The following is a 24,561-nucleotide window of genomic DNA, read 5'->3' as shown; positions in this document are numbered from 1 at the left end:
TTTACTTGGAGACCCTATTCAGGCTTGAGCCATGCTTCAAATTACAAATAATACCAGGGGTGGAAGGAATCGGAGGGAACAATGACAGTTGTGGCAAGAAGACGTTTTGCTGCTTGAGTAGCTGGCTACAGCAGCACGGCATCTTCACTTCTGACCCACCTCGTCGGCTGTCTCTGCCCTCTTCTCCCCTTTGACCCATCCCTTAAGTTTATTTTAATATAAAATATTTTTAAAGTATTAAATTTTTTTTTTGTTATGTTTAGGCCATTATTTCAATGTTTGAGCGTGTGAGTGCACTACGTGAAAGGGGGGTTGCCATGGTAATTTCTCATTATTGTTGAATAGAAAAATAATTACTCTGGCAAAATCCCCCGTAACCTGTCAGAGCATAAGTTAAAGATGCCTGGGGGCAGCCTTGCCTTCACCATCCCCTCTTTGCAAGAAAAAGGGGGTGATTTTATTATTCTTTTTTTTCCATAATAACTGGATCCTTTCTCAGCTTGGCTAGGGGACACCTCATTTGGTTTTGTTCACCGTTTGGCTGAGAGTAGTTGGGCCCACCTGTGACAAGGGTGGAGCAGGGAATTGATCAGCAGAGCATATCCAATCTTAACAGAGGATTTATATGTTCTATGAAGGTTTGGGGATTTTTGGTGGGTGTTTTATTTTTTTTTTTTGTGGGGGGGTGGTAGTGGGGTGGTGCATTTTCTGTTTTTCTTTCTCCCTGACATAAAATATGCAAAACATAAGATAAAGACCTTGGACAGTATTCAAACTGTGACAGAGTCTGGATATTACATCTGTCCGTGAGGGAATCCACAGTAATTCCGTCTCCACATTTTCCTTGCCTTCAGACTTCTTGGAAGCAAGACTGAGTGCAAATATGTGTGGTTTTGAGGTGAGGCCCTGCACTTTCCCTGGTCTTCCCTGTCATACTCATTTGCATTTGCATCCCAACTATATGACGTTCCCCTTTTGCCTCCTGTGTCCTTTTATGCTGCATGAGTAGCTCCAGTTATACACAACTACTGAGTTAACAAGACCTGCAAACATGGTGTGTGACATTGCTTCAATCCTTTCCTCCTCTTTTCCTTCCCCATGAGAAGTGTGGCTGAAAGATCCCAGTTAAGTGATGCTGCAGCCTCTCTTTTGGCAAATGGCAGAGCTTGGTAGCTTGTAATTACTTATTGCAGAATAGACTCTGATATGGGCTTGTAATGTCACCCACCAGGTTGTTCTGGGTGAAGAGTATGTGCTGGGTTTCTTTTGAGCACCTACCTATGTATATATTCTGTACTTAACACTGCGGCTACTCCAGCAGTCAGTGCAGTGATGTTTGTACATGGAAACCCTCATCAGGTTCACACCAGCAAAGAGGAAAGAGCAGTTGTCAGTGACAACAGATTTCTGAGATGTGGAGATGGTATTGATACTTCTTTGTGTGACTGAATTTTGAGCGAGTACCACAGCGCTGTGCTGCTCATTGTCCTGCTGCTGCCAAGTGGGATGAGCCCTAGCAAGGAAGAGGCTCTGACCCAGCCAGGAAGTTTCCTGGGGGTCTCTGGTAGGAGCTGGGATGCTAATACCTGTCCTTCCCGTTTCTTCGTTGGATGCTTGGTAAAAAGCAAAGTGAAGTTGTGAGGCAGGAAAGATACCCTGGTCAGCAGTTTGGAGCAAAATCCAATAGTGATGCCTTCAGGAAAAACAGGAGCAGAACTAAAAAACCCAGAGAGTTATTTCTCTGCATGTGTACATGTAGCGAGTATGATAGATGCGTGTTTTGCCTTACATCAGCATTTATCTCTGGGGTTTTTTTTCCTGTGAAGGTAACAAATGTTTCCTGGCTTCGTTACATATTGCACAGTCATTAAGAGGTACTCGGCACTCACCACGCTGGATGAACCCAGCCTCGTACGCTGGGAGGCAGCTGCCGTGAATGGGATAGAGCGGCCCTGAGGGGTGCGACTGGGGGTGGGGGGGGCAGCTTCAGCAGGGTATTTCCAGCTCTGTTGCTCATCCTGTGTGCTGCAAGTGATTCAAACCTCAGGGCCTGAAAGGAGCAAAGAGAACGCAACAAACGTTTAAAATCCAGCTATTAAATACATCCATAGCTTTTGCACGAACCAGTGGGTGGATTCTGCTGTTGCCTGACTTCTGTGAAAGCCCTTGTGAGCTGGACCGTTTGCACAGGCACTAGACATGGGAGCTTGGGTGCCTGTGCTTGGCCACCCAGGTCTGAAAATGCCTGGTTTTGTGATCAAAGCCAGCAGACCACCTGCAGTAGCGTGTTGGTATATGCTTTACGTTATATAGGCTGTTAATAATTGCCATGTTCCAGCCATGTGTATTACTGTAAGGTCATCTTAAAACATTGTTTTAACTTCACATATCGCACTGAAAAGTAAAGATTTCTCACAACAATTACATTGAAGTAACTAGCTGGTATTTAATTAACCTGCAGTAGCATTGTATTTATAATAAATGCATCGGAGTGGAATGGCTATTATATATAGTTTCTAAATAACTTTCTTGTCAACTCATGCTGATAATTGGGTTATGTAGCATTATAGAATTAAGCACTGAGGGGTTTTTTTTTCATTATTACGATAAAGCATTTAAGATACACAGCCCAGAAAAGGGGGGAAAAAGTAGTAATAACTTTATTTACATCCAATTTATAAACCCATTTTTAACATTTAAAGAAAGGTGTGTTTAAGAGAACAAAAGTTTTTATATATTTATTGTGCTTGATAGAATGAAGGGTTTTTTGTATAATGAACTAAACATTTTAGCTTTTTTCTTAAATTAGAACTAGAACCCTAGCTAGGAAAATTAGTTTGAAATAACATATAGACATTTACCCCCCAAAATCACAGATGAAGCAGCACAAACTATGTGTGATTCTGTTGAATTTCTTTTACAAGGGATGAACATATTTTCATTTTGTCTCCTGTTAAGTGAATGATCTGTTGCTTCCTAGGATAGTGACAACCTCTGGTGGGATGCCTTTGCAACTGAATTTTTTGAAGATGATGCAACCTTAACCCTTTCATTTTGTTTGGAAGATGGACCAAAGCGATACAGTAAGAGATATATTTTTTTTGTTCTAATTTCAAACCTCAGTTTCTTAACATGGTTTATCTGTAAGAGACACGTGCAACCCTGTCAGTGACAAAGTCACTTGTTTGTATGCAGTGACCATCAAGTTCCACTCAAGAATCACATGAGTTGGGAATCTTTTTCTTATTTTTTTTTCCCTGTGAATTTTATTACTTGAAAATAAATTATTTCCTAGTGGAGCAGGGCAAATAATACAATATACTCTTTGGAATTTTTTAATTAATTTGCTTTGGCTGTGCTTGCACTCTTTGTTAACTTGGTTTCCACAAATATTCAAGTGTTGAGTCTTGTGGGCAAAACTGGTAACAGAAAGGGAACTTTATAGGAATTTTCAGTACAAACTTCTGGATTCAGAGATCAGGGGAAAAAAACCAAACAATAAAACCAACCAAAAACTATATTCTTGCTGGTGTAGATAATCATTATCCCATCTGCTGTGTGGATCTGTGCTGTTTGCACACATTAAGGACCTGCCCTGGATATTGTCAGAACAGCAGTGGAAGTCTACAATACGCTCAATCAAATGCTAAATGCAAGCTTGAATAAAAGTGAAGCAGTGAATAAATCTGATGGCATTGGTATCCATTGCCCACATACACTGAGCAGGAAAAAGGGGCAAAATTCATAGAACAAATTGTTTGAAGTGAATAATTCACTCAGCTTTAGCACTAAGCAACAGAGAGATAAGTAAACACTGAAAAACTGCATTGCCAATTGTTTCACTCCATTCAGAGTGACCCCTGCTTCACGGTGACAGCTTGTGCTCTCTGCTTAATGTTCTGAATCTTGCAAGGTTCTTTCTTGTGAGAGTGACTGATTGTCAGCATATCACTCACATACTTCTAATTCCTTTTATCAATTATCTCAGGTATTTATTTGACAAGTGTTACCTTCTCCTGGAGAAAAAAAAATAACAGCCACTTTGAACGCACATTCTGGGATTAGTGTTGACAGAATTACAGTTTCTTGCCTTTCAAGGCAAGTGATAACTCTGTAAAGGTCCTCAAATTACAGCCTATAGCAACGTCGGTAACAGCTGATCTGTCCTGATTAGGTTGAGTCAACTTGTCAGATATCAGATTTGCTAGTTGTGTTATCAGTCCAGAAGGCACAGATACATCAGCAAAAAAGCAATTAATGTCCAGTTAGATCAGAGGGAGTTGTGTTTCTGGAAAACAGTGCTGCATATGAAAGAATTTGTCAAAGAGTAAAATATTCCTGTTGTCGCAAAACCTTGATAATGGTTGTGCTCTCTGTAACTGGGACAGTTTGGTACAGGGCAAGACTGTGATTCTTAGCATTGATAAGTGCAATTGAAAGATCAAATTACAATGGACATGTTTCTAAAAGCCACTAGTATACAGGATTTCCCCACTGGATTTAATTTCTGACCTCTCTCTAAACTGTTGTTGTTTTTGGGGTTGTCATTCTCAGCATCTGGAATTAAAGCTCGACATATAGGGCTCCTGTTAATTCACACTTCCTTTCCTTTGTTAGTAAATATTTATGAAATTCTGAAGCACAGTATTAGTGATTCTTTCTGACACGAGCAGTATTCCTGTTTAGCAATACTCTAAACGGCATGCTTGAGCTGTTTCAGTCCTGGACTTCCATTGCCATCTGAGTAGGCTCTGAGAGCAGCCTTGGGGGTGCCAAGTTGTCAAAGTCCCTGCTCAGGGACACCTTCTACCTTGGGGAAGGGTGCAAAGTGGACATTGTGTGCTAAGAGAGAGAGAACCTCTCTCCCTACCAGGGAAGTTTGTGTCCAAAAACGTGTCCAGGAGGTGAGAACAGTCTGCTCTCCTTTGGGTGTGACCATTAGCAGAAAATCACTTCTACCTGTAGCAGGCTGTAGCTGAGCACAGAGACCTGATCGAGGTCTCCTCTTTGTCCATCCAAGTCATGCACATGCACTGTAATGCTTCTAGAGGGTCCTTGGTATCTCCCAAAGACTATAATACCACCCAGTTCTTTTATTCCAAATAGTCAGTGAAATTGTTGGCCATTGTGCCCTGGGGCTCCTCTTAGGTGAGCCACATTATGCTGGGCAGTGGCAGCACCAGGCATGCAGTTTTGGAAGAGATGAGATGGAAGTGCCTGGTCTTCATCCATGCTGTCTCCAGCAAGATACCTGCCTCCTCGCCCAGCGTGCACACTCTTTGGTAGCGAGTAGGCATTAAAGCAATGGAGCTCCCTGAGAAGGAAGAGAAAAGACAAATCGTTCTTATTGTTGCAGGCAGAAGCTGAAATGGAGGGAACCAAGATTAGGCCCTAGAAAAGAGAAATAAGGATCCTTTAGGAAGTCATTTATAGAGTTGAAAGTGATGAAAGACGCCAACCTCTTGCCTTTGCTCCGGGATTCAGCTCAAAATTGCCTGTCTCTGTCTTGCTTCAGCCCGTGAGAGATTTGCTTATGTCTGACATTGGCTGTGGCTGCACCTCATTTTCTTTCCATTGGGCACTGGTTTCCCTCTTTTGGGAACAAAAATATTCTCTTCTAGAGCAAATTCCAGAAGAAATTGTGGGGGGCTGTGTGGGAGAAGGACGAATAGTTTTTTATTGTCCATGGCCACATTTTTTTCTCTGGATTATGGCAATTCCCAGTCCTTTTCCCTCCTTGTTCTCAGTGACTATCCGGATCTTGCCTTAAGCCACTGGAGACAAGGAGGAACACTGTGTTTGGCTCCAGGTCCCTTCTTCAGAGCCTCCCGAGAGCATTATGGGATGCTGTTGGGAACCTGCATATTCTCTTCTGTTTTCCAATCTTGCCTGCAGTCCCCAAACCTCTCTGGGGGCTTCTTTTCCGTGCTTGCTTTTAACTTTTCCTTTCCATGGGTTTCCTATCACAGCTTTTTTCCCATCAGGTGCTCTCTGCCCTCTGCTCTTACGTGGAGACCCCAATCCCACACCCAATGCAAATGTTCAGAGTGGGTAAATCAGGCCTGTAAATCATTGTCTGTGTATGTGTTACAAGATTTGAAAAATTACTACTTTTGCTTGCCTCACATTTCTTTTAATACACAGTTCTGTCCAAGAAGCTGTAAGGGTTGTAAACTCACTTTCTTTCCTTTTCTTTTTTCTTTTTCTTTTTTTTTTTTTTTTTGTTTCAGAAAGTGAGGCTGTTTATTTAATTTCACAACCCCAAAAATTTCCAAAAATTACCAGAAATTTTTAGGCCTGCCTTTCACATTATCATGTTTTACAGCACTCACTATACTGAGAAAAGCGGTTTTCTTCCCTTCGCTACTCTCACTGTTGATCCTGCAGGGTTTCTCCTCAGCTATCAGCTCTGAGATTCTTTAATTTGTAGGGAAACATAGATATGGGTCAAAGTGGGGATTTTAAGTCACTGGGTTATGTTTACTTTACTTGGCACAAGACAGCACTGTGTGCTGATACTCAAACTAGCTTTAAACGTGTCTGTGTATCTGTATGGCACAGCATGTACAGATACTTACTTCTGCCCTGGGAAGAGTAGAGGTGTTAGTTCAGTGATCCACCAGTGCTAATTAATTTGATTGCCAGGTTTGTTAGACCTAGACCAGTTACCTTTGCAGAAGGCTATTCTGCCTTGGATAAACGTGTACTTGAAAGCCCAGCTCAACTTCTCACGGAGAGATTCTGTGTCAGACCTGAAATCACTGCCCTGCCCATCTTTGCAGCTCTTTTTGTCTTTCTTTGGTATTTTGTTTCTGTAGATGTGAGAACTTTACATTCTGCAGTTCTTCCTCCCCAGTACAGCATTCCAGAAAGGAGATACTGTCTTCTTTCAAACATCCACTGAAAACATACGTTTTTCTCCTGCTTGCTTATACCCCTCAGCTATTCTTTTGGTCTGTTATTATCTATGAACCCTACTCATGTTATTAAATTCTATGTTGAAATTGAGTTTTAATGAGAAACACTAAGAAAATAAAGGTATATTTTAATGTAACAAAGGTGTAAATTATGTCTGTTCTCTGTAGTCTGGCTTTTTGGCTACACTGAGTTGGAGAGAAGGCTTACACATTCCAGTGCCTGAAGCCAGGGAAAGATTCCTAAAACCAGTGAGATACTACCTCTTTTACACTGCACTGAATTATATTCAGCAGAAACCGAGAAGCAAAAAGAAATTTGCTTCAATTTATTATGCCCTGATTTATTGGGTCAAGAAGTAAATACGATTTAAACAAAACCAAGAAAGAAAATATGCCTAATGGAGTAGATTTTTTTTCCTGGTTGTGGATAAAACATATTCGTTTCCTGTTAAGAGCCTTCTATCCCTGTAAAAGAGTAAATACTAGACTCTGATCCATTGTTGCCCAGGTTCTTTGTTTCTTAGAGACAAAATATTTCCTGAACAGATAAGAGAAACAAGTTTGATTGACAGCTCTTAGCAGAGTCTCATCAGCTGCTGTGCTGACAGCCTGGTGATGCGCACTGTGCTGATGTGGTAGGGACTGACAGGTGATTGACAGCCCAAGACTGTAGAGACAGGAAAGATGAAGCATGCTCAGTAAGAATAATGTGCAGTGTTTATGCAGCACTGCAGAGAATAGGAGCTAGAAAGTTAACTCTTTCCGAGCTAAGTGACACTCTAACACATAATGGATGCAGCTGCCACTGTACAGAAAATTAGAGCTTGTCTGCATTTCTGTTCACTAAATGCTTTCTGTTCATGAAGGAGCTGTATACTGTGAGGAAGCAAAAGTATGAGCTATCACATTTGTAGCTGTAAAAAAATTTCATGTGTGGTAGGTATGATGGAGTCCTCAAAGTGGATTTATTTAAGCCTATGGATGTAGAATGTATTGAGACTTTCAGGCACTTTTTACGGTCTTCCATCACCCAGTTTTTTATGGCATTGCATAATGTTGCACAGCAGAAATTTCAGAAGGAACCACTTGAGCTCTTTTGCTCTGCATACGCCTAGAAAAATACAGTGATTTCAGTTTTATTGTTGCTCTGAATCTGTAGCTGATAATTGAATATGCATTTTGCGTTATAATTGCTATTGCAGTTTGTGTTTGGAATGTACAATGCAACTTACTGTTCGTTTTCTCTGTTTGGTGCATGAACCCTGCTTGATTTTTCTTATTTGCTTGATTTTTTTTTTTTGGTAACTATGAAGTTAGGAGTAGACTTTTCTGGGAAATAGTTTCAGAGTACAGTGAACTTTGTGCCAAACAGTGAAATCAACAGCTTTAAAGTGTTTATCTATGATTCTCCATGTGCCTTTACCATGTATTACATATGTTACCTGAATATCTTATACTTTTCTACAAATTCTACTAATTCACACAGTGAATTAGTGGCACCAAATACATTCTACCTTTGTCCCCATTTATAACCTTGGCAATAGAAGTAACTTTGTTGGATTACTTCTGCAGGGGTTAATGGTGGGAAGCTGTGTCTGGTGGGCATTTCTTGCAAGCAGGGAGCATGGTTTGGGAATAAGCAGGAAAGGTTCCCCACACATTACCCGCTTGCTTAACTATTGTCAGAAAGATGGTTTTGAGAGGCTAGCACGCTGCGTTATCACCCCAGGTTTCTACAAAGCCGCCGTCTGGCTTCTCTCACATAACTCTTAAAGAGAAAATTAAATTTGCCAAGAGAAACAGATTGTAGTATTTCCAGGAACATGCTCGCTCTTTTTCCTTCTATTCTTCTTTTTTTTTTTTCCCAGAGAAATCCCAGTCATTAAACACGGTTTGAGCATTCAGGTACAACACAGTAAATTGGCCTAGCTTAGTAAGTGAGACAGATTATTCTGTGTGACTGCCTGGTCTTCGTCTTTATATACCACTCTTCTAGTTTTGGGTTGTTTAGGGTTTTTTTTCCAAAGTTTCTTGGTAACACTTTCAAATTTAAGTGCAGAACATCGATTAAAAAAAAAATGCTAAAATCAGCTCTAGCAGTTCCACAAGTGCCTGTGGATCACCAGTAGCACCTCCACCCCCCAGTTAATGATTTCTAATTGATAATTATTTCTTAAAATTGGTGGTTTAAGGAGTTCTAAGTCCATTTTACATATGCTCTATTAAAACTGTCTATTAATAATTTTTAATAAGAATATAAGCAAGGCACTAGTAAGTCAAATGCGTTGCAGGTACAGAAGTGTATTACACCTATGCACTTATCTTTATCACCCAAACTTCTGTAAGCTTATCAATGAGTAAAATGAGATTTGTTTGACAAGACCTATTTTACATAAACCCATGTTGACTGGCATTAATTACATCCCTCTCACTTCAATCTTTGTCAGTTAAATCCTGTATCATTTTTTTCACTATTTTGTCTGGATTGATATGAAACAAGTGTATTATGTTATACGGGTATCTGACTGTATAGTGTCCCTTCTTAAGTATCAGCACAACAGTAGTAATTTTTTTTTATTACTATTTTATAACACCAGATAGAAATGTGAAAAAGAAACTCTTAGAACTGCTAATTTTAAAACATTCACTCCTAATATGTAAGAGCTTTCATAGATGCTGACAGACTAGGAAGAACTTTTCATCTCATGATCAACATTCTTTCCAAAAGTACAATAAAAAAGCTTCTTATATATTGATGTTAACAATTTATCTGTTTCTAAATTAAATTAAGTTTTGAATAAAATTCAAGATCTGTCTTTTTTTCTCTAGCCCATGGATATTTCACTGACACCTTCAGCATCTCACTCAAATATTTTCTGTTTCATGATGTGTTTTTACAAAATGTTTTCATATTTTTTTTCTCTTTCCTTTTTTTCTTTTCACTTTTACATTCTATATTTATCATAATGATCAGGGTGGCTTTTTTCCCCCTTCTAATTATTGCCTTCATTTTTTTATTAACTTTTTTGTGGTTTTTTTTTCTTTATCACAGTATAGTTGTAGCTTTTAGATATCTTATCAAGTCTGTTTAACAGATTCTTCATTTTCATGCATAATGTGTGTTTTGTCCCAATCTTTGGTGAATCCAGCATTTTGAAGAACCAGCTGTATCCCTCCTACTGATTGGGATTGCCATTTCTTTGTCTGTATTGAATGTGTGTTGTGGATAGCGTTTGTACAGAAATATGTGGTCTGACTGGAGAGAGTTGAGAGGAAAGCAGGAGTCTTGAAAATAAGACTTACTAAGAAAAATGGAAAAAAATGAAAAGAGTTGGTCAGTGTACAGAAGAGAAGACATGGGAAAAGGAGTGGGGGTGTGGGAATTGGGACATAATAACAAGACCTATGGAAGGAAAGGCACGTGGTTTGTTTCAATATCCAGGATGAGCAGATGATGTATGTGCAGGCCATAAATTGCATTAACAAAGTACATTGAGGGATTAATTGCTATCAATAAAAAAATGAGGTGCTGGAGCAGGTTCCCTGGAGAGGCTGAGGAGCCTCCACCAGCCAAGGGTCTCTGTTTGACCTGCATCCCTGATTCCCTGGAGTTGCTGGTCCTAAAGCAAGTGCCAGCTGTTCAGCTCAGTCTCAGCTATTTTTAAAAAGTCCCAGAATGATTTTCTCATCTTGGGTGCTAAACTTTTTGTGATTAAAACCACTCTACTATTTCTCATTTTTAACAGTATGAGTAATGTTGTTCTAATACTGCTGGCTATGCAAGACTCCAACCATGAATCTTCTGCTTTCCTTCAGAACATGCATTTTTCTTTTTTTCCATATTACTGGCAGGTGCTGAAGGAATAACTCCTCCTAGTTCCTGATTTGTGATTAGCAGATATGAATTAGACCTTCACCTCTGCCCTCTGTAGGCTTGTTAGTTAGCATAACTCTGCACCTCTGAGTTATCGATACCTTTAAAATGCAACAGGACTTCTTTACTGTAAAGTGTCAGCCACGTGCAATGTGTGTGTGCATGCACATATGTACATGCACAACCTCAGTTAGGTACTTCACAGAAAGGTTTATCTCTTCTATCAACCTCTTTTCCAAATATCTTGCAAATAAACACAAGATTTCAGGTATTGCAAGAGGGCATCTCAGATCTCTTCTGCTTGTTACTAACCATGTTACAGAAATCGATGTTGGAGACCGTATATCTATGAAGTGGCACCTAGAAAAGGGCTACTAAACTCCTAATGTGACTATTGCACAATTATATATAGTCTCTAATTACAATGGCACACCAAAATCCCAGTCAATCAGATTGAGTGAACAGATTAAGCAATAAACCCTCTTTGGGAGAAATCATAATATAATAGGAGATGATACACTATAGGAGCCTAGGGTCCATTCAGAGAGCAGGAAGAATAAAGGCAAAATTAACATGAGAGAATCACAGTGATTTGTGGGGTTTTTCCCTGCCCAATACAAATAATGCCTTTGTTGTGGTTGGCTTTTGTTCATCCATTTGGTCCAAATTATGTAGCGTTCAGTTCTTTCTCTCTGCTGGAGACAACGTTAATAAAATGCTGGAAATCCATGCGAAGTAATGGGAATGAACAGCTTTATACACCAAAATATTAAACAACTTTTCCCTGTTACAAACTTGGAACAAATTATATGTACCTTTCCCTTAGGAGTCAGGAAATATTTTTCCACATTTTTCAGTTTTTTTTTTTTTCTAAATTATATTTAGGTTCTTTTTCAGAAGTGAAATACCTCACTCTACCAACGACCTAAGCAATAACATGGAAAATGGGAAACTTTGTGGCAGAGCATGTTTTTGTATTGTCATCTCATTTCTAGAGCAAAGAGAGGCATTTAACTAATATAGTAGGTTTTCCCCCAACTAATGTAAACTGTGATACTTTGGAGCATACAGATTGCCTGAAGATATTAGAAATTAATTGCCTTTTATAGAGCACTGAATAACCAGACAGTGGACCATCAGACTTTCCTTCTCCCCTTTTTGAATCCTCGGGTGTAGATGAATCAGACTATCAATCCTAATGGTTTTGGGAGCTTTATGTATCATCAATATGATAACTTCATAATAATTTGAAAAATCTGGATTGTGCATTTACACTTACCACTGCAGGTAGTGGTGTCGCAGCCCTCACAGCCCTGGGACACTAGCAGGACAAGGCTTGTGGGTGCAGATGATCCTTTGCAAGTTCAGATAAGAAAAAAATTGCTGTAAAATATGACCTCTACCCACAGATTTACTCTCACAGACATGTGTACACGGGTAGAACACAGACAAATACGCAAACGTGCATCCCAATACAGCGTTGGGTTTATTACACAAATGTGCATGTTTACATTTACTGTACAAATAAAACTTTAATACAATTTTTACATTGTATTTCAGCGATGCAGTAGTGCTGTTCCACATCATGCACCTTATTTTTAGGCACTAGGCATTTACTGTAGTGCAGTATTTTTAAATGGCTTAGGAGAATACAATATGCAACATCACCAAAAATTATGGAATCCTTATAGAAATACATTTAAACTGGGTCAGCTGCAGCACCATGATTAGTAGAAATAGAGCCAAAAGCTGACTCTGGACACTGAGATACTGTTCCCAATTCCACATTGGAACTTTCCTTGAATTAATGTAGTCATGAATTTTTTTTTTAAAGTCTGCTGTGTATGAGAAGGCTGAGATATTACACAGTGGCTATCATTCTTTATCATATTGAATTCTGCACTCCAAATTATATTACCTTTAAAATGTTGCTGACATTTTGCTGTTCCACTATTCTGATCCATACAGGTTTTATACCATAGTATTTTAAGTTCATTCTGGTGCATATAGCAGTGTAAGCAGGACACCACATTTCTTGTGTCTTTTCTCCTTGTTTTCTTAGACAAGTGGAGTATTTGTTTAGGGTTTTTCAAGACAAATGCAGGCAATGTATAGATACTATTAACAGTTGCCATCAGAGAGGACAAGTTATAGATATATGAATTTGGTTTGAAACAGAACGATTGAGAATTGTGATATTCCTTTGGTTTTGTGGAGTTAAAAATACACTGACCTACTGGGAATGTCCTGTCTCCTGTTTTGGAGAAGGATACTGTTTCACTGCCCAGCTCTTCTTGCACAGGCAGAAGTGCTAATCCAGGTCCAGTATCACAGAAATGCTCTTTTCTGAAGGATATTGGCTCCAAGTCATAGAAAGTGAGTGTTGGTACCTTGGTTTTACATTGTGTGGGAAAGCCAAGAGGCAAAGTACAGGCTAGCAGTGGCCTGGGCTGCTGAGGAGATAATGCAACACATGGAGTTACCTGCAACCATATGGTTTCACTGTGTAGGTCTGTTTCATTGCTGTCACCCAGTCAAGACATGTAGATCATCATTCTCTGGTTGTGAAAAGCTGATTGCTCGTGGGTGCTATCCCATGCAGCTTAGCATTGGACAAGATGTGTCTCCCATTCCAGAATGAACTGCCCATTTGTAAGAGCATTCCTTCACCAAAGGGGCTTGTGCCTTGGCTACAGTGCCTTGAAAAGACACTTCATTGTAAGTGTTGCCTTTTTCATACTGTTCAGTTTGAAACAGCTCACTTTCACCTGTGACCAGGGCTAATCTTAGAAGTTTACAGGTTTGGATTTAGTGGAAGATGGGTGCAGAGAAGCCCCAGTGGACAGCTGCCTGTTCAGCAGCAGCTTTTAAGTCAACATCATCCGTGCAGTTCACTGGGTGCCTGAAAGAAGATGTTGACCATTTTGTTGTATCTTTTAAAAATCCATTACTGTTCCCATCTCCATTTGGCTTTGAAAAAGGCTTTTATATACATTGTATCTAGTCCAGAAATATTAGAATACTGTGTAATTAAATTTTATTTTTGTCTTTAATGTCTGGACCTGAATTAATAGGGCATTACTTTTCATCCTGATACCAATCTTGTTCCTTTCATTCAAATACAAATTCCTTTGTAGTACATGATTTAATTCACTAAAATGAGGTAAAATGAAACCCTGGACCAAGGAACATTAAACTAACATGGTTTTGGTGGCACATGTGATAGCAGCAGCCTGCTGTATCCTGTTCGTGCTTCCCTCCCCTCTTTAGCTGTTCAGAGACTTTAAAGCTTTTTTCACTCTCAAGGACCAATATTATCTGTATTTGTTCCTCCCAACCTGACACCCACACCCCCACCTTTCAGTCTTAAGGAAAATCAGTTCAGCTGTTATTAAATGAGATTAGAGAGATTAAAAATACACTTTTCTTTTATAAAGCCAAGTCCCTATAATTTTTTTAAAGCAATCCTGAACTCCAAACTAGTTTGGTATTCCCTAACTGAGGATCAGTGCTTTCTTTTGTGGCAAATTAGCTTTGATTTGACAGCTAGTTTTGTTTCAAGATTGTGTGCACACCAGCTTTTCTGCTGAGGCTTGGCTCTTAGGGACAGTTGCACATGCATGGCTGGCTATGCATCAAATTCTATAATCCAAAGGGATGCTCTAGGTCATGGTTATTTAAAAAAAAAAAGGAAAAAAAAAAAAGGAAAAATGTCCAGGCAAAGAGATGCTGAACCATAATGTGGCCTTGCACCAAGAAGATGTTTATCAAGTTGGAAAACAAAGGAGTATCTGCCCTTTGTACTCTGTTTCTATTCAATATTCTGCTTTTCTTCATCATGCATGCACACACAACTAAATTGATTGAAGTGGTTGGTAGTTTTAGAATGAAAATTAAAGTAGAGGATGTCTTATAGAGAAGTGTTTAAATTCATTTACTAAAATGTGCATGACCTGAAATGTAACTTTGTTTGCAACTTAAAAACTTACGGTGGGGAGAAGGTGCTCAAGTAAATAGAAAGGCAAAGCCTGGATAATGCATTCCAGCTTGGTGATCCAGCATCTCCAACCACCTTCAGAAAGGTAGAGTTTGTACTGCTAGCACTCTCAGGGGCAGCTTGTTGGTTTAAGGTTATAATCTGTTGTGCTAGTAGCTGGAGGCTACGTTGACATTAGTAAGCACTGCAGTGCAGCAGGGGAGGATCTGAAGAGCAAAACAGCCGATGTTGAGGACATGATGTCAACACAGCACATGTTTTGCAGAGATTTTCTCTGGACTAGGTCCAGTCCAGCTTGTTAATGGCTGGCATGTGTTAGGTGCATTCCTGGAGTCCATCTGATTCTCTCTTGAGAAGGGAATCCAGTTTGTGAGCTTGGAGGCCTCTTCACAACTCAGGCCGAAGTGAGATGATTCAACTACTGACTTGAGAAAAGTGGTCCTTAACTGACCTGAAAAGCAAGTATGAATTCAGCTCTGGAGAAGGAATCCCTTTGTGATAGTGCCATCGTTAGGCATCCTGCCATTTCTGGCATCCTGGGTAAAGAAGTTGGTTTGATTTTACTTTTGATGTCAGTTATAGCATAGATGGAATAAACCTCTGCTCTTCTTTGCTTCCAAAGAAAGTATGTTAGTCCTGGAGGAATATATTCTACATATCTGATCATGTTCCTATGATAATGCAATGTGATGGCAATTTCTCTCCCCCAAACACATGCTTGATTTTTCTCTTCTAGCAATGCAGAGAAGGTAGATTATTCCGAAAGATGTTTTCCACTCTTTTCACTTATTTTAGTCTTTCTGAGCTCTAGAACCCTGCTCTTCAGCTAGGTTTCTGCCTGGGCTGGTGCTGCTCATCTCCCTTGGGGTAACCCAGAAGCCAGGTTTGGCAGTAGTTGTTTTTTTCTGCTCTGGCCACATTGGGTCAATCAGTTTGTCCCAGCTGACAGTGCTAGGGTGCTGTATGGAAACTCCATTGCTCAGGGAATGGGGTCATGCTGTTCTTGGCATAGTCTGAAAGTCAGTCTTACAACCCAAGAATGCCGCCTTCTGAAGCTTCTTTCTCCCCATCAATTCTCTTTAATAATAACAAAGATAAAAGACCTATTTAGAATCTGATGGTGTGATTCCATGGTGTAGAGCTCAGATATAATAAATGTAACTTCAGCTGCCCCTAGCAATAACTTTTTCAAAAGAATGTAACCAATATGCCAGTAGAAATATTGTGGACTGCTATGACTTCAAATCAGTATTAATGTACCTTGATGTGGCTCCTGATTGTGGAAAGGTGCACACATACATCTAGATTGTAGCAAATTTGTATACTATCAAATTCATTTGTGCAAATATATGTGTTCATGTAATTATAGTCTGCATTACTACAATACAGATGCACAGGGAAGCAGGATTAAGATTGTGCTGTCAACTTCAATTTGAACATCCCCTGGCATCTGAGAAGGCTGCAATGCAACATTAGCTTGTGGTGAAGCTATTGCTGCAGCTGCTAGAATTAGGCTCAACACCTCCTTCTCTTTGCAAGTCGCTGCTGTCCTAAACCCAGGTCATTCTGATCAGCAGCACACAAAAAAAGTGTATTAGGAATGGAAGTAACACCCATGGGGAATGGTAGGTAGTACAGAAATGGCAGTGTAGCTTCTCAGCAGAAATGGCCAGTGAGAGCTGTGACACAAGCACACAGTGTCCCTTGGACCTGGCCACCACTAGTGCATCTTGCTGCAAGAAAAAAATGAAGTGTCCCATGAGGCAGCTAGCAAGGAGCAGCTCTCTCGTTGCTTCATCATTACAGAACTGCCACTTCTGGAGAAAAAGGACTGACCCAGCATTTAGAGCTGCTTCTCGAAAAGAGGACAGTGTCAGTATTTGACTTGTTTGTACAGCATATCATGAGGTAGTCATTCAATTCTCCTTAAGTTGAATTGTTGTTTAAAGACATTTTATGTCTATGGAAAGTGGTAGTTAACATGCAAAGGCAATAAAAAATATTATTTACAGAGAGCACATTAAAGCCATTTTTAAAGTAAGGCTTTAATGAGATAATATCGACATGTGAGAATTTTCTGGCTTGTATGTCTTTCTGATTGAGTATCCCACTTCTGTCTCTTGGTGTTTTAAAGTAAGGCTTCTTGCAATTGTACAGAATTTATAATTTGTCCTTAGGAAGCTGATACATCTCACCAGACTGTGACACGTTGCTCTGGACCTGTCGATAGATCTAAACTAAACTTCCACCCTGTACTTGGGATTTGCAAAAAAAAAAAAAAAAAAAAAAGAAGTCAGCAGGATTGAAAGGGACAACCATGAGTCCTTGACCATGAAAATTTTAAACAGGTCTAATATTAGAGAAAAAGAGCTGGGCTCAGAGAGTGGTGTTACGATAGCACGCACAGCTTTTCATGTACACGTTACTGTCCGATTTTCATTCTCACCAAAGAACATTACAGACTTTTTTGCAAGCTTCTCAAATGCTTGTGTCTTTCTCTTTTTCTTCTGTATATAATTGTGTCAATACTCTGATTTTCATCCCTGTTTTACTTTATGAGAGATGCTATTTGACATGCTTAGCTAGTTTAGCCGTAAAGGAAGGAAACACTGGGAAAACAGCATCCTAATATACTCATTATATTCAAGTCAACTGTGCTTGGGAAAAACAGTGATTTGGTTTATACATATAGGCCTTACCTATGCAATGGTTAGGCAAAGGAGCAAAGGCCAAAATTTTCAGAGACAGAAAATGCTTACAGTTCTTTTTACAAGTGTTCCTGTAAACTTGTTAATGTATCCACGACTGCCACTATATACAGCTGTTGGAGGAAAAGAAAAATTGGTATTAAAAACATCATGCTATCCACTTAGAGCCTCACTATCATCTAGGAAACTTATTCATAAAAACTTAAACCTTTGCTTTTTCATAAAATAATCATTACTGTTCCCAGGTTTCTGGCACAACTGACTTGGTAAAATGTCATGCATACATAGCTTTCCTATTTGAAAAGCAGTCTAGGAAAAGATAATATTTGCCTGATTACATACGAGTAAATTACTATTTCAGACAACACAGCTGAATGTATTTTATGCAAAAATATTACAATGCATGGCTCTTCTAAAACAAAGATAGGCCAAAGCATCAGTAATTATAACAGTCCTTATGCAGGTTCACAGCAGTACAGTGATTTTCTTTCATTTGATAATTACCTTGTTAAGCTAGTGTCCAGCTAGCTCTGTATCTTTTAAAGAAAAATAATCTGCTCATTAATTCATGGCAGAGCTCCAGCACTCTTCATCAAAATATTGGTCTGGAAATTTAACTTAGTTTTAGAATTTCTGGACTCAAGTAAGCAGCTCCTTCTCAGATTCCCTCTGGATCATTTGCCATACTCTTTTTCCATTTCTTATCTCTATTATTATACTTCAAATTATGCCATACTTAGTTGCCTGTGTTTGGATGAGCTCTGCCCAGTGCTATGTAAATGGCATGAACGCCCTCTCTCAGTACAAACCAGAGTATGCAATTTTATTTTGCCTGTCCCATTTCCCCTCTAGCTTTGTTTTAAATGGGGAAGAAAAAAAAAAGAAGAAAAGAACAATATATATCTCCTTTTTAACTCATATATTTTTCAGACTAGACAGAGACATGGTTCATGTTGCAAGGATGGCAGATAGCACAAGAATCTTTTAGCAAAACATGTAAAAGTTTCCTTGGATGATGTGAGAATGGCTACAGATCCTCAAAAGGAAGTTTCTTCCATTCTTTGATATTTCAAACATAGCTCAGACTTCTTTGGTGGGATTGCAGAGTGCTGTTGACAGACTTAGATCAGTGGAAACCTTTCTTAAAAGTTACATTTTCTTCTTTTTCTTCCTCCAGAAGAAATCTAGCTTCCTGTTTCACATCTTCGATGCCTTGTGCTCACTGAGAATAGCAACAATCAGGTTTATCCTGTTGCTGAACTAGCTTAAATATAGACATCTATAAAGACAGCAATAATGAATCTCAGCTAATATCCTGTTTATTCTTACAGAGCTTTTGTATAGATTCCTTTGCTGTCACTGAAGATGCTTTTATGATTTCTGTAATGTATTTCTCTTTCAAAACAGCAGAGAAGCTTTCATCTGTCTGCCATCATTACTATTTACAATTGCAGTGGCACTAAAGATGATCTTCCTCAAGTTTCCAATCCACAGTATTTTCTCAGGCGCTTCAAAACTGCCAGAAGTTATTTCAGGGATAATACATTTAATATAGACTATTAAATCTGATGCCTTGAATTCCTCAAGACATGTCAGGAGTGACTCAAGCTCTTATTTGTTTTCCCACGGACCATATGAGAGCATCCTTTTATTGGAAATCAACCCAATTTTATCCATTGCCAAAAGTGCAATGAAAATTAGTTCAGTATGGCTGAAAGGTCATAAGATGCTTTGCTAAAGGTATATCTCATCAGAGTCCTCCACCGAGTGCTCTAGACATGCTGCAGAGTAGGAAAGTCCAATTTTCTACTTAAAGGAAAAAAAAAAGGCATGGGGGGGTTGAGTAGTGGTGTTTCAAAGTCCTCCTTTGCTTTTACTTATCATGACATCTTAAGTAGCCTGTTCTCTTTTGACTTTGTATGGCAATCGAGTGCCCAGTTCCCTCATACGCTCTCACATCCTGACCTCGTGCATAATCGGAGAACATGAAAGTGGGAGAGGGCAGGAAGGAGCTCTGGCCTGTTGGATTCCCCCTGTGAAGGAGTCGTTACCCTTACCAGCTCCTAAGCTGTCAGTGCATAGGATGTGACATCCAGAAGTGCCTCTCTGCAGCCTCCGGGCTGACCGTAATTCCCATGTGGATGGAAACTGAATTGCCTTTAGCAACTGCTCCCTGTTCCCTGGTAGGAAGAACCAGCCCCCCTATTCAGGGACATTGGCAGGCATGCACTGAGCCTGCCTTCCCTTCACCACAGACTTCTACACCTGTAGTTCCAAGGATCCCTGGAATGCTTTGGAAGTGCCACTTTACTGGTTCATCCCACCCAACTGAGCCAGCTGGTAGAAGACATCTGGATTTGTACAGTTTGGGAATTTTTTTTAATGATTTTTGGTCAAAGTAAGAAATCCCCAACAAGATTCAGTCCAGACCTTCCTTCCCTGTTCAGATAGCAACACGTCACTAGGCAGAATTTTACTGAAGCCCACACGCCTTTCTTTTGAGGTTTGGTCAGGCTGTGCTGACTCTTTTAAGTTTGGTGGGATGCAGGCATTCATCAGTGCTATGTCTCTGTAGGCAGAAAAGTGTCTTTTGAAATTAGAAGGGTGCCACACTGTAGAATCTCAGCAAGCATCACGGCCTATGCATTTGACACAGTAGGGAACAGTTTCCCTTTCTTGTTTCTGCAGTATTTGGACATCAGAACTCCCCCAAGCTCCATATTACCTGCCACTTCATTTCCCCTCTCCTGTGCATGAGTAAGTGCAGACCCTACCACAGGAACAAATCCTTCTCCTAGCTGGAGATAGAGAGTCACTGCTGGAGCTGGCCAGGGAAACTGGACCTGAGACCCTGAGGGGCAGCTGGTATTGGTAAAAAGGGTTTGTAAGAGTTCCCAGTGTCTGCCAGTGGGATAAATACAGGAAAAGGAGGTAAGAGAACAACAGATCCCAATTATTTATTTTGGGGTGTTCATTTCTAAGGCTCAGTGCTTGGCTTGTAGGAGACATTCAGGGAAACCTAGCACCCAAAAGGCACTGTGATCCTCACCAGACTGTTGTGGGGTTTTTTTAAAGTAAATATCAAGGTGCATAGTTATCTTAGAATAACCTTTGAGCATTCTGAGCTCTTATATCTCTTGTGAAAGGCAACACAGTGAGCTGGAGAAGTAGCATTCAAAAAACTCAGAAAATAATGAGTCCAGGATGAATTCTCTTGCTCTATATGTAGATGCTAGGAAAAACAGACATCCTCTGTGTTATAATTCCTGAACTTTTACTACAAAATAATTTATTAATTTTTTTAGACCACCCTTCATAAAGCTTTGGAAAAGATACTGCCTGGATAGAAAATTATTTCTGTAGTTAGCCTCTTCTTTTACTGTTATTTATTTCACTTATTTTTCTGCCTTTGCCACATTTTGCCTCATTTCAGAGAGAAGGCACTGAAATAGCATGGGAACTGCTGTTTTCTCCGGGTCCGGAAAATTGCCAAATCCCATGCTAAGTTACTTATCATTGTAAGAGAGCCCATCTGATTTTAAGATCAGAGTCAATAAGGTCTAGCTATGTAACCAAAGTTCTGAAAGCTTGCATGATCTAAACTGGACCTCCTGTGAGTTGTACATCACCATAAAATGCAAAGCAGATATTTTTCTCTTGCTGTATGTGTTGCTTGAGGTCTGAGAAGAACTCACAGAACTTGTAGAGGGAAAAAATCTCTCCTCCACATTGGCATCATTAATCCTGCATTTTCTACAGCCAAATATAAATTAACTTTATGTAGCACAGAGCTAAAAATCAAAGGCAATAAAACCTTGTGGGTTACTTCTAATATTCTACGGCATGTCTGACTGCATCACATTATCAATGGAGAAAAGACAGTTTCCATTTCAGCACAGAGTCTTTTCCAGCTTTTTATCGTATAACCTCTTGTTTTCATGAGGGAAATTACCGTGCTCTCATTAATTTTGTCTCTGCCACTTTTATCATCCCAAAGGTGAAAAATTCTGTACCCAGTGATTCCTGTCCAGGGGCAGTTCTGAGAATTTCTGCTTTTGCATACTTTTTTTTTTAGTGAGGTTTTTTTCTTCTTTAATTCATAACTAAAAGCTGCTGTAGATAATACTGTGCAAGCAATGTATTGTATGTGCTAAGTAAAGCTGCTGCCTTCTGCTATGATTTGTGACTGGAGTTACACCTCAACAAGGGGAAAAGGTCTAAGGGATGCAGCTAGCAAAGGATCAAAGTCTTGTCTATTCAGGTTGTGACAGTTAATTCAGGTAAGGTTTGTTCTGTTGGACAAGTTCAGATGCCTTCTTTGATTGCCTATCCTAAATACTGCAGCACGTGGGAGATGGGTATCCGACAGCTCAAAATGTCTTTCCACGTGCACAGGTACCTCAAGCTTCCAGGCTCATCAGCGAGTTATCTTCTGCACAGATCAATTGTGAAGACTTTCTAGTTGACCCTTTTGCAAAGGGAAGTCCATCTGCTGCTTAGAACTAGATGGTGTGAATTTTGGTCATCACATTTGCAATGGTGTTTGCCTTCACTTGCAACACAGTTTCCCCTGTTAAATTTTTAGCATCCAGGATGCCTTTGGTCTATATGTCTAAGTTTCTTGTAAGTAAGAAGTGCTGATGTCTCTGTCCATTATTAAATGTCTGATAGAAAAGGGCAATACTTGGTCAATCACATGGCAGTTGTGATGGATTTGTGAAGCTAAACTGTTAGTGATTCATAGCTGTCTCATTTTGGGTAGGAGAGGTAACCTGTTAGGCCCTCAAGAAAGACTGAGCCTTCTGTACCACTTCTTCATTCATATTTTTTTGACTGTAGTGGCAGCCTGTGTAGATTGCATCATCTTGTCTATCATTTGCCTTGTAACTGTTAGGTATCCATATAAATATATGGCTAAGGAAATGTAATTGAATGAATTATACAATAATTTTATTAGCTGACACAAAAATCGTCTTCTACACTTTTTTCCCCTAGAGAAATACCATGACATTTGTGTAGATGTGAATTAAAAATGCCATATAGATAGAGCCTGGGCTTCTGAACTCTGTTGAAAATGGAATATATATAGCTGTCAAAAACAGTAACAAAAAACTAGGCAGTGAGGAGGCAGATCTGTCATTCAGACTGATTGGGCTTACATACGTTCACCACTTGCTGTATCTTGCACTATGCAGCATTTGATCGTCCAGACGGCTTTTATCAACTGTTCAACTGACAGAAGTCCATTGAAAATTGGCCTAACGCTGTGTGAATTACCTTGCTATGATTCCTCAGGCACCCCAGGGCGGCTGTTAAAGGCTGAATCCGATTCACCTCTGTGCTCGTGTCAGACTAAGCAGGTGCTACTTCTGTTTTTATTTGTTTTATCTGATTATTCATTTAACGGAAATTGCCAAATAAAGAGCCCTGACAACTTCTTGGAGCTAAAGAGAGGAGAATTTCCTGGGATGTAGTGTTTACCCCTTCCCTAATGTCAGTTTTGTTTTCATTCCTTTAAAATACATATCCATGTTCAATTAAGTTTAGTTTTCTCAAACAGCTAAGTTGTGTATGCTGCTTCCAAAGCAAGGCAGGCATGAGTCTTTGCTGTGCATTTTCTAGTGGCCAAAAAAGATGCAAAGGATCAGAGAAGATTTATTTACAGGATAAAGTTTTACAGACATAAATGGTTTCAATGAATTGGGTAGATTTTATTTTGGTGTTTCATAATTCCCAAACTTCTGTGGCTACTTCTGAAGTGCTATTCCTGCTGTTTACCAGCACTTAAAAATATACAAAGGGCCAGGACTCTTTGCATTAGTAGATTCATCTTCATTTCTTTGTCCTTTCCTGCTTTGGAGATCAGGCGCTGCCTGGCAGGGAGCGTGCTGTTCTCTCACCCTGCTCCCAACGCTTCATGTAAAATGTGAGGCTCTTCATACTCGGTTACATTGATAGGAACGAAGTGGCACAGTGCATGTGGTGTGTTACCCAAGTTAAAAATCACACACGATGCGAAATGCACATGGTGTTTGACACAGGAACCACAGCTATGAGTGTAAGACTGCGCTCAAGCCCACGTTGAGGTGCCACCTTTTTCCCTCCTGCAGCAGGCAGAAATCTGTGCGTTAAACGTCAAGTGCTGTATGAATTTCTGCTCCCTGTTCTTTGCGTGTGCTTATGTGTATATTTGCAAAATCACAACTCATACCTGTGGTTTTATTTATAAAGCAAAGTCTTTGAATGGACAAAGTTTTAATGGGCACAGTGTGAGCAGGGACATTTAAACCTTTCTGTACTAAGTTGAGAAGTCGAACTTTTTAAACTTTGGCTCGTGTCTGAAACAAATCAGGCTGAAATCAGGGAATGCAATGGCTGATAACTTAATCTTTTGAGAGGAATTTCATCCTATGGGGAAACATTCCCATTTAGAAGACTGAATTCTCACCTGAATCTGATCTCAAGTTGGCTTCCCAGTGCTGTCACCCTTGTGAAATGGCTATTAGTCCTTTCATGGATTAATCTAAGCTTGATCGTCTAGAGTGGGTATCATTTGGATACGTCTGAATTAGATAATAAAAAATTGCTTTGTTTTCCTGGCACAATTGGCGAGGAATTGGAACTAGAGAGCATCTCAGTTGATACCCCGAATCCCAAACAAATCCCAGTGCCAGCTAGGAAAGCTCAGGCATAAGTTTAGCATCTGTGACCACTTCTCTTGTTCTGAGTTAGTTACGCATGAAGTTTTGGATTATCTGCAAAGTGGTGGCAAAATCATCCCTGTGGTATCAAACAAGGTACCCTAGTTCATTTTGTGAGGTCTCTGAAATAGACTCTGGGAGTGCAAATATTTGTCCGAACTGGCCGTGGCAATTCACTGGTTTTAAACAATTGAACGACTGTCATACTGCCTCCCTAGGTGCTAAAAATCAATGATAATGCCAGAGTACTTCGTTCATTGTTATTTTAGAAAATCCCTAATCAAAACAAGTATAAGTGCTGATGTGTGCTCAGTGGTGGAGTTTTGTGTGTTCCTTGGAAAGATGATATTCCCTGGAGAGAGAG

At 39.7% G+C, this 24,561-nt stretch overlaps 1 protein-coding gene across 3 annotated transcripts in view; it reads left to right on the top strand.

The window, feature by feature from the left end:
* LDB2 (LIM domain binding 2) overlaps positions 1-24,561 on the top strand; it is a gene marked incomplete at both ends in the record, with an annotated part of 220,579 nt that overhangs the window by 76,401 nt on the left and 119,617 nt on the right. For all 3 annotated transcript variants that reach the window (XM_084266994.1, XM_084266993.1, XM_084266995.1), the window contains one exon: positions 2,981-3,083. In XM_084266994.1, the coding sequence (XP_084123120.1) occupies positions 2,981-3,083 (103 nt within the window). The remainder of the gene's footprint in view (positions 1-2,980; positions 3,084-24,561) is intronic.

This window comes from Gallinula chloropus (genome assembly GCF_964237585.1).
Source record: "Gallinula chloropus genome assembly, chromosome: 7".
Taxonomy (NCBI): domain Eukaryota; kingdom Metazoa; phylum Chordata; class Aves; order Gruiformes; family Rallidae; genus Gallinula; species Gallinula chloropus.
This window is presented reverse-complemented; position numbering and strand designations above follow the sequence as displayed.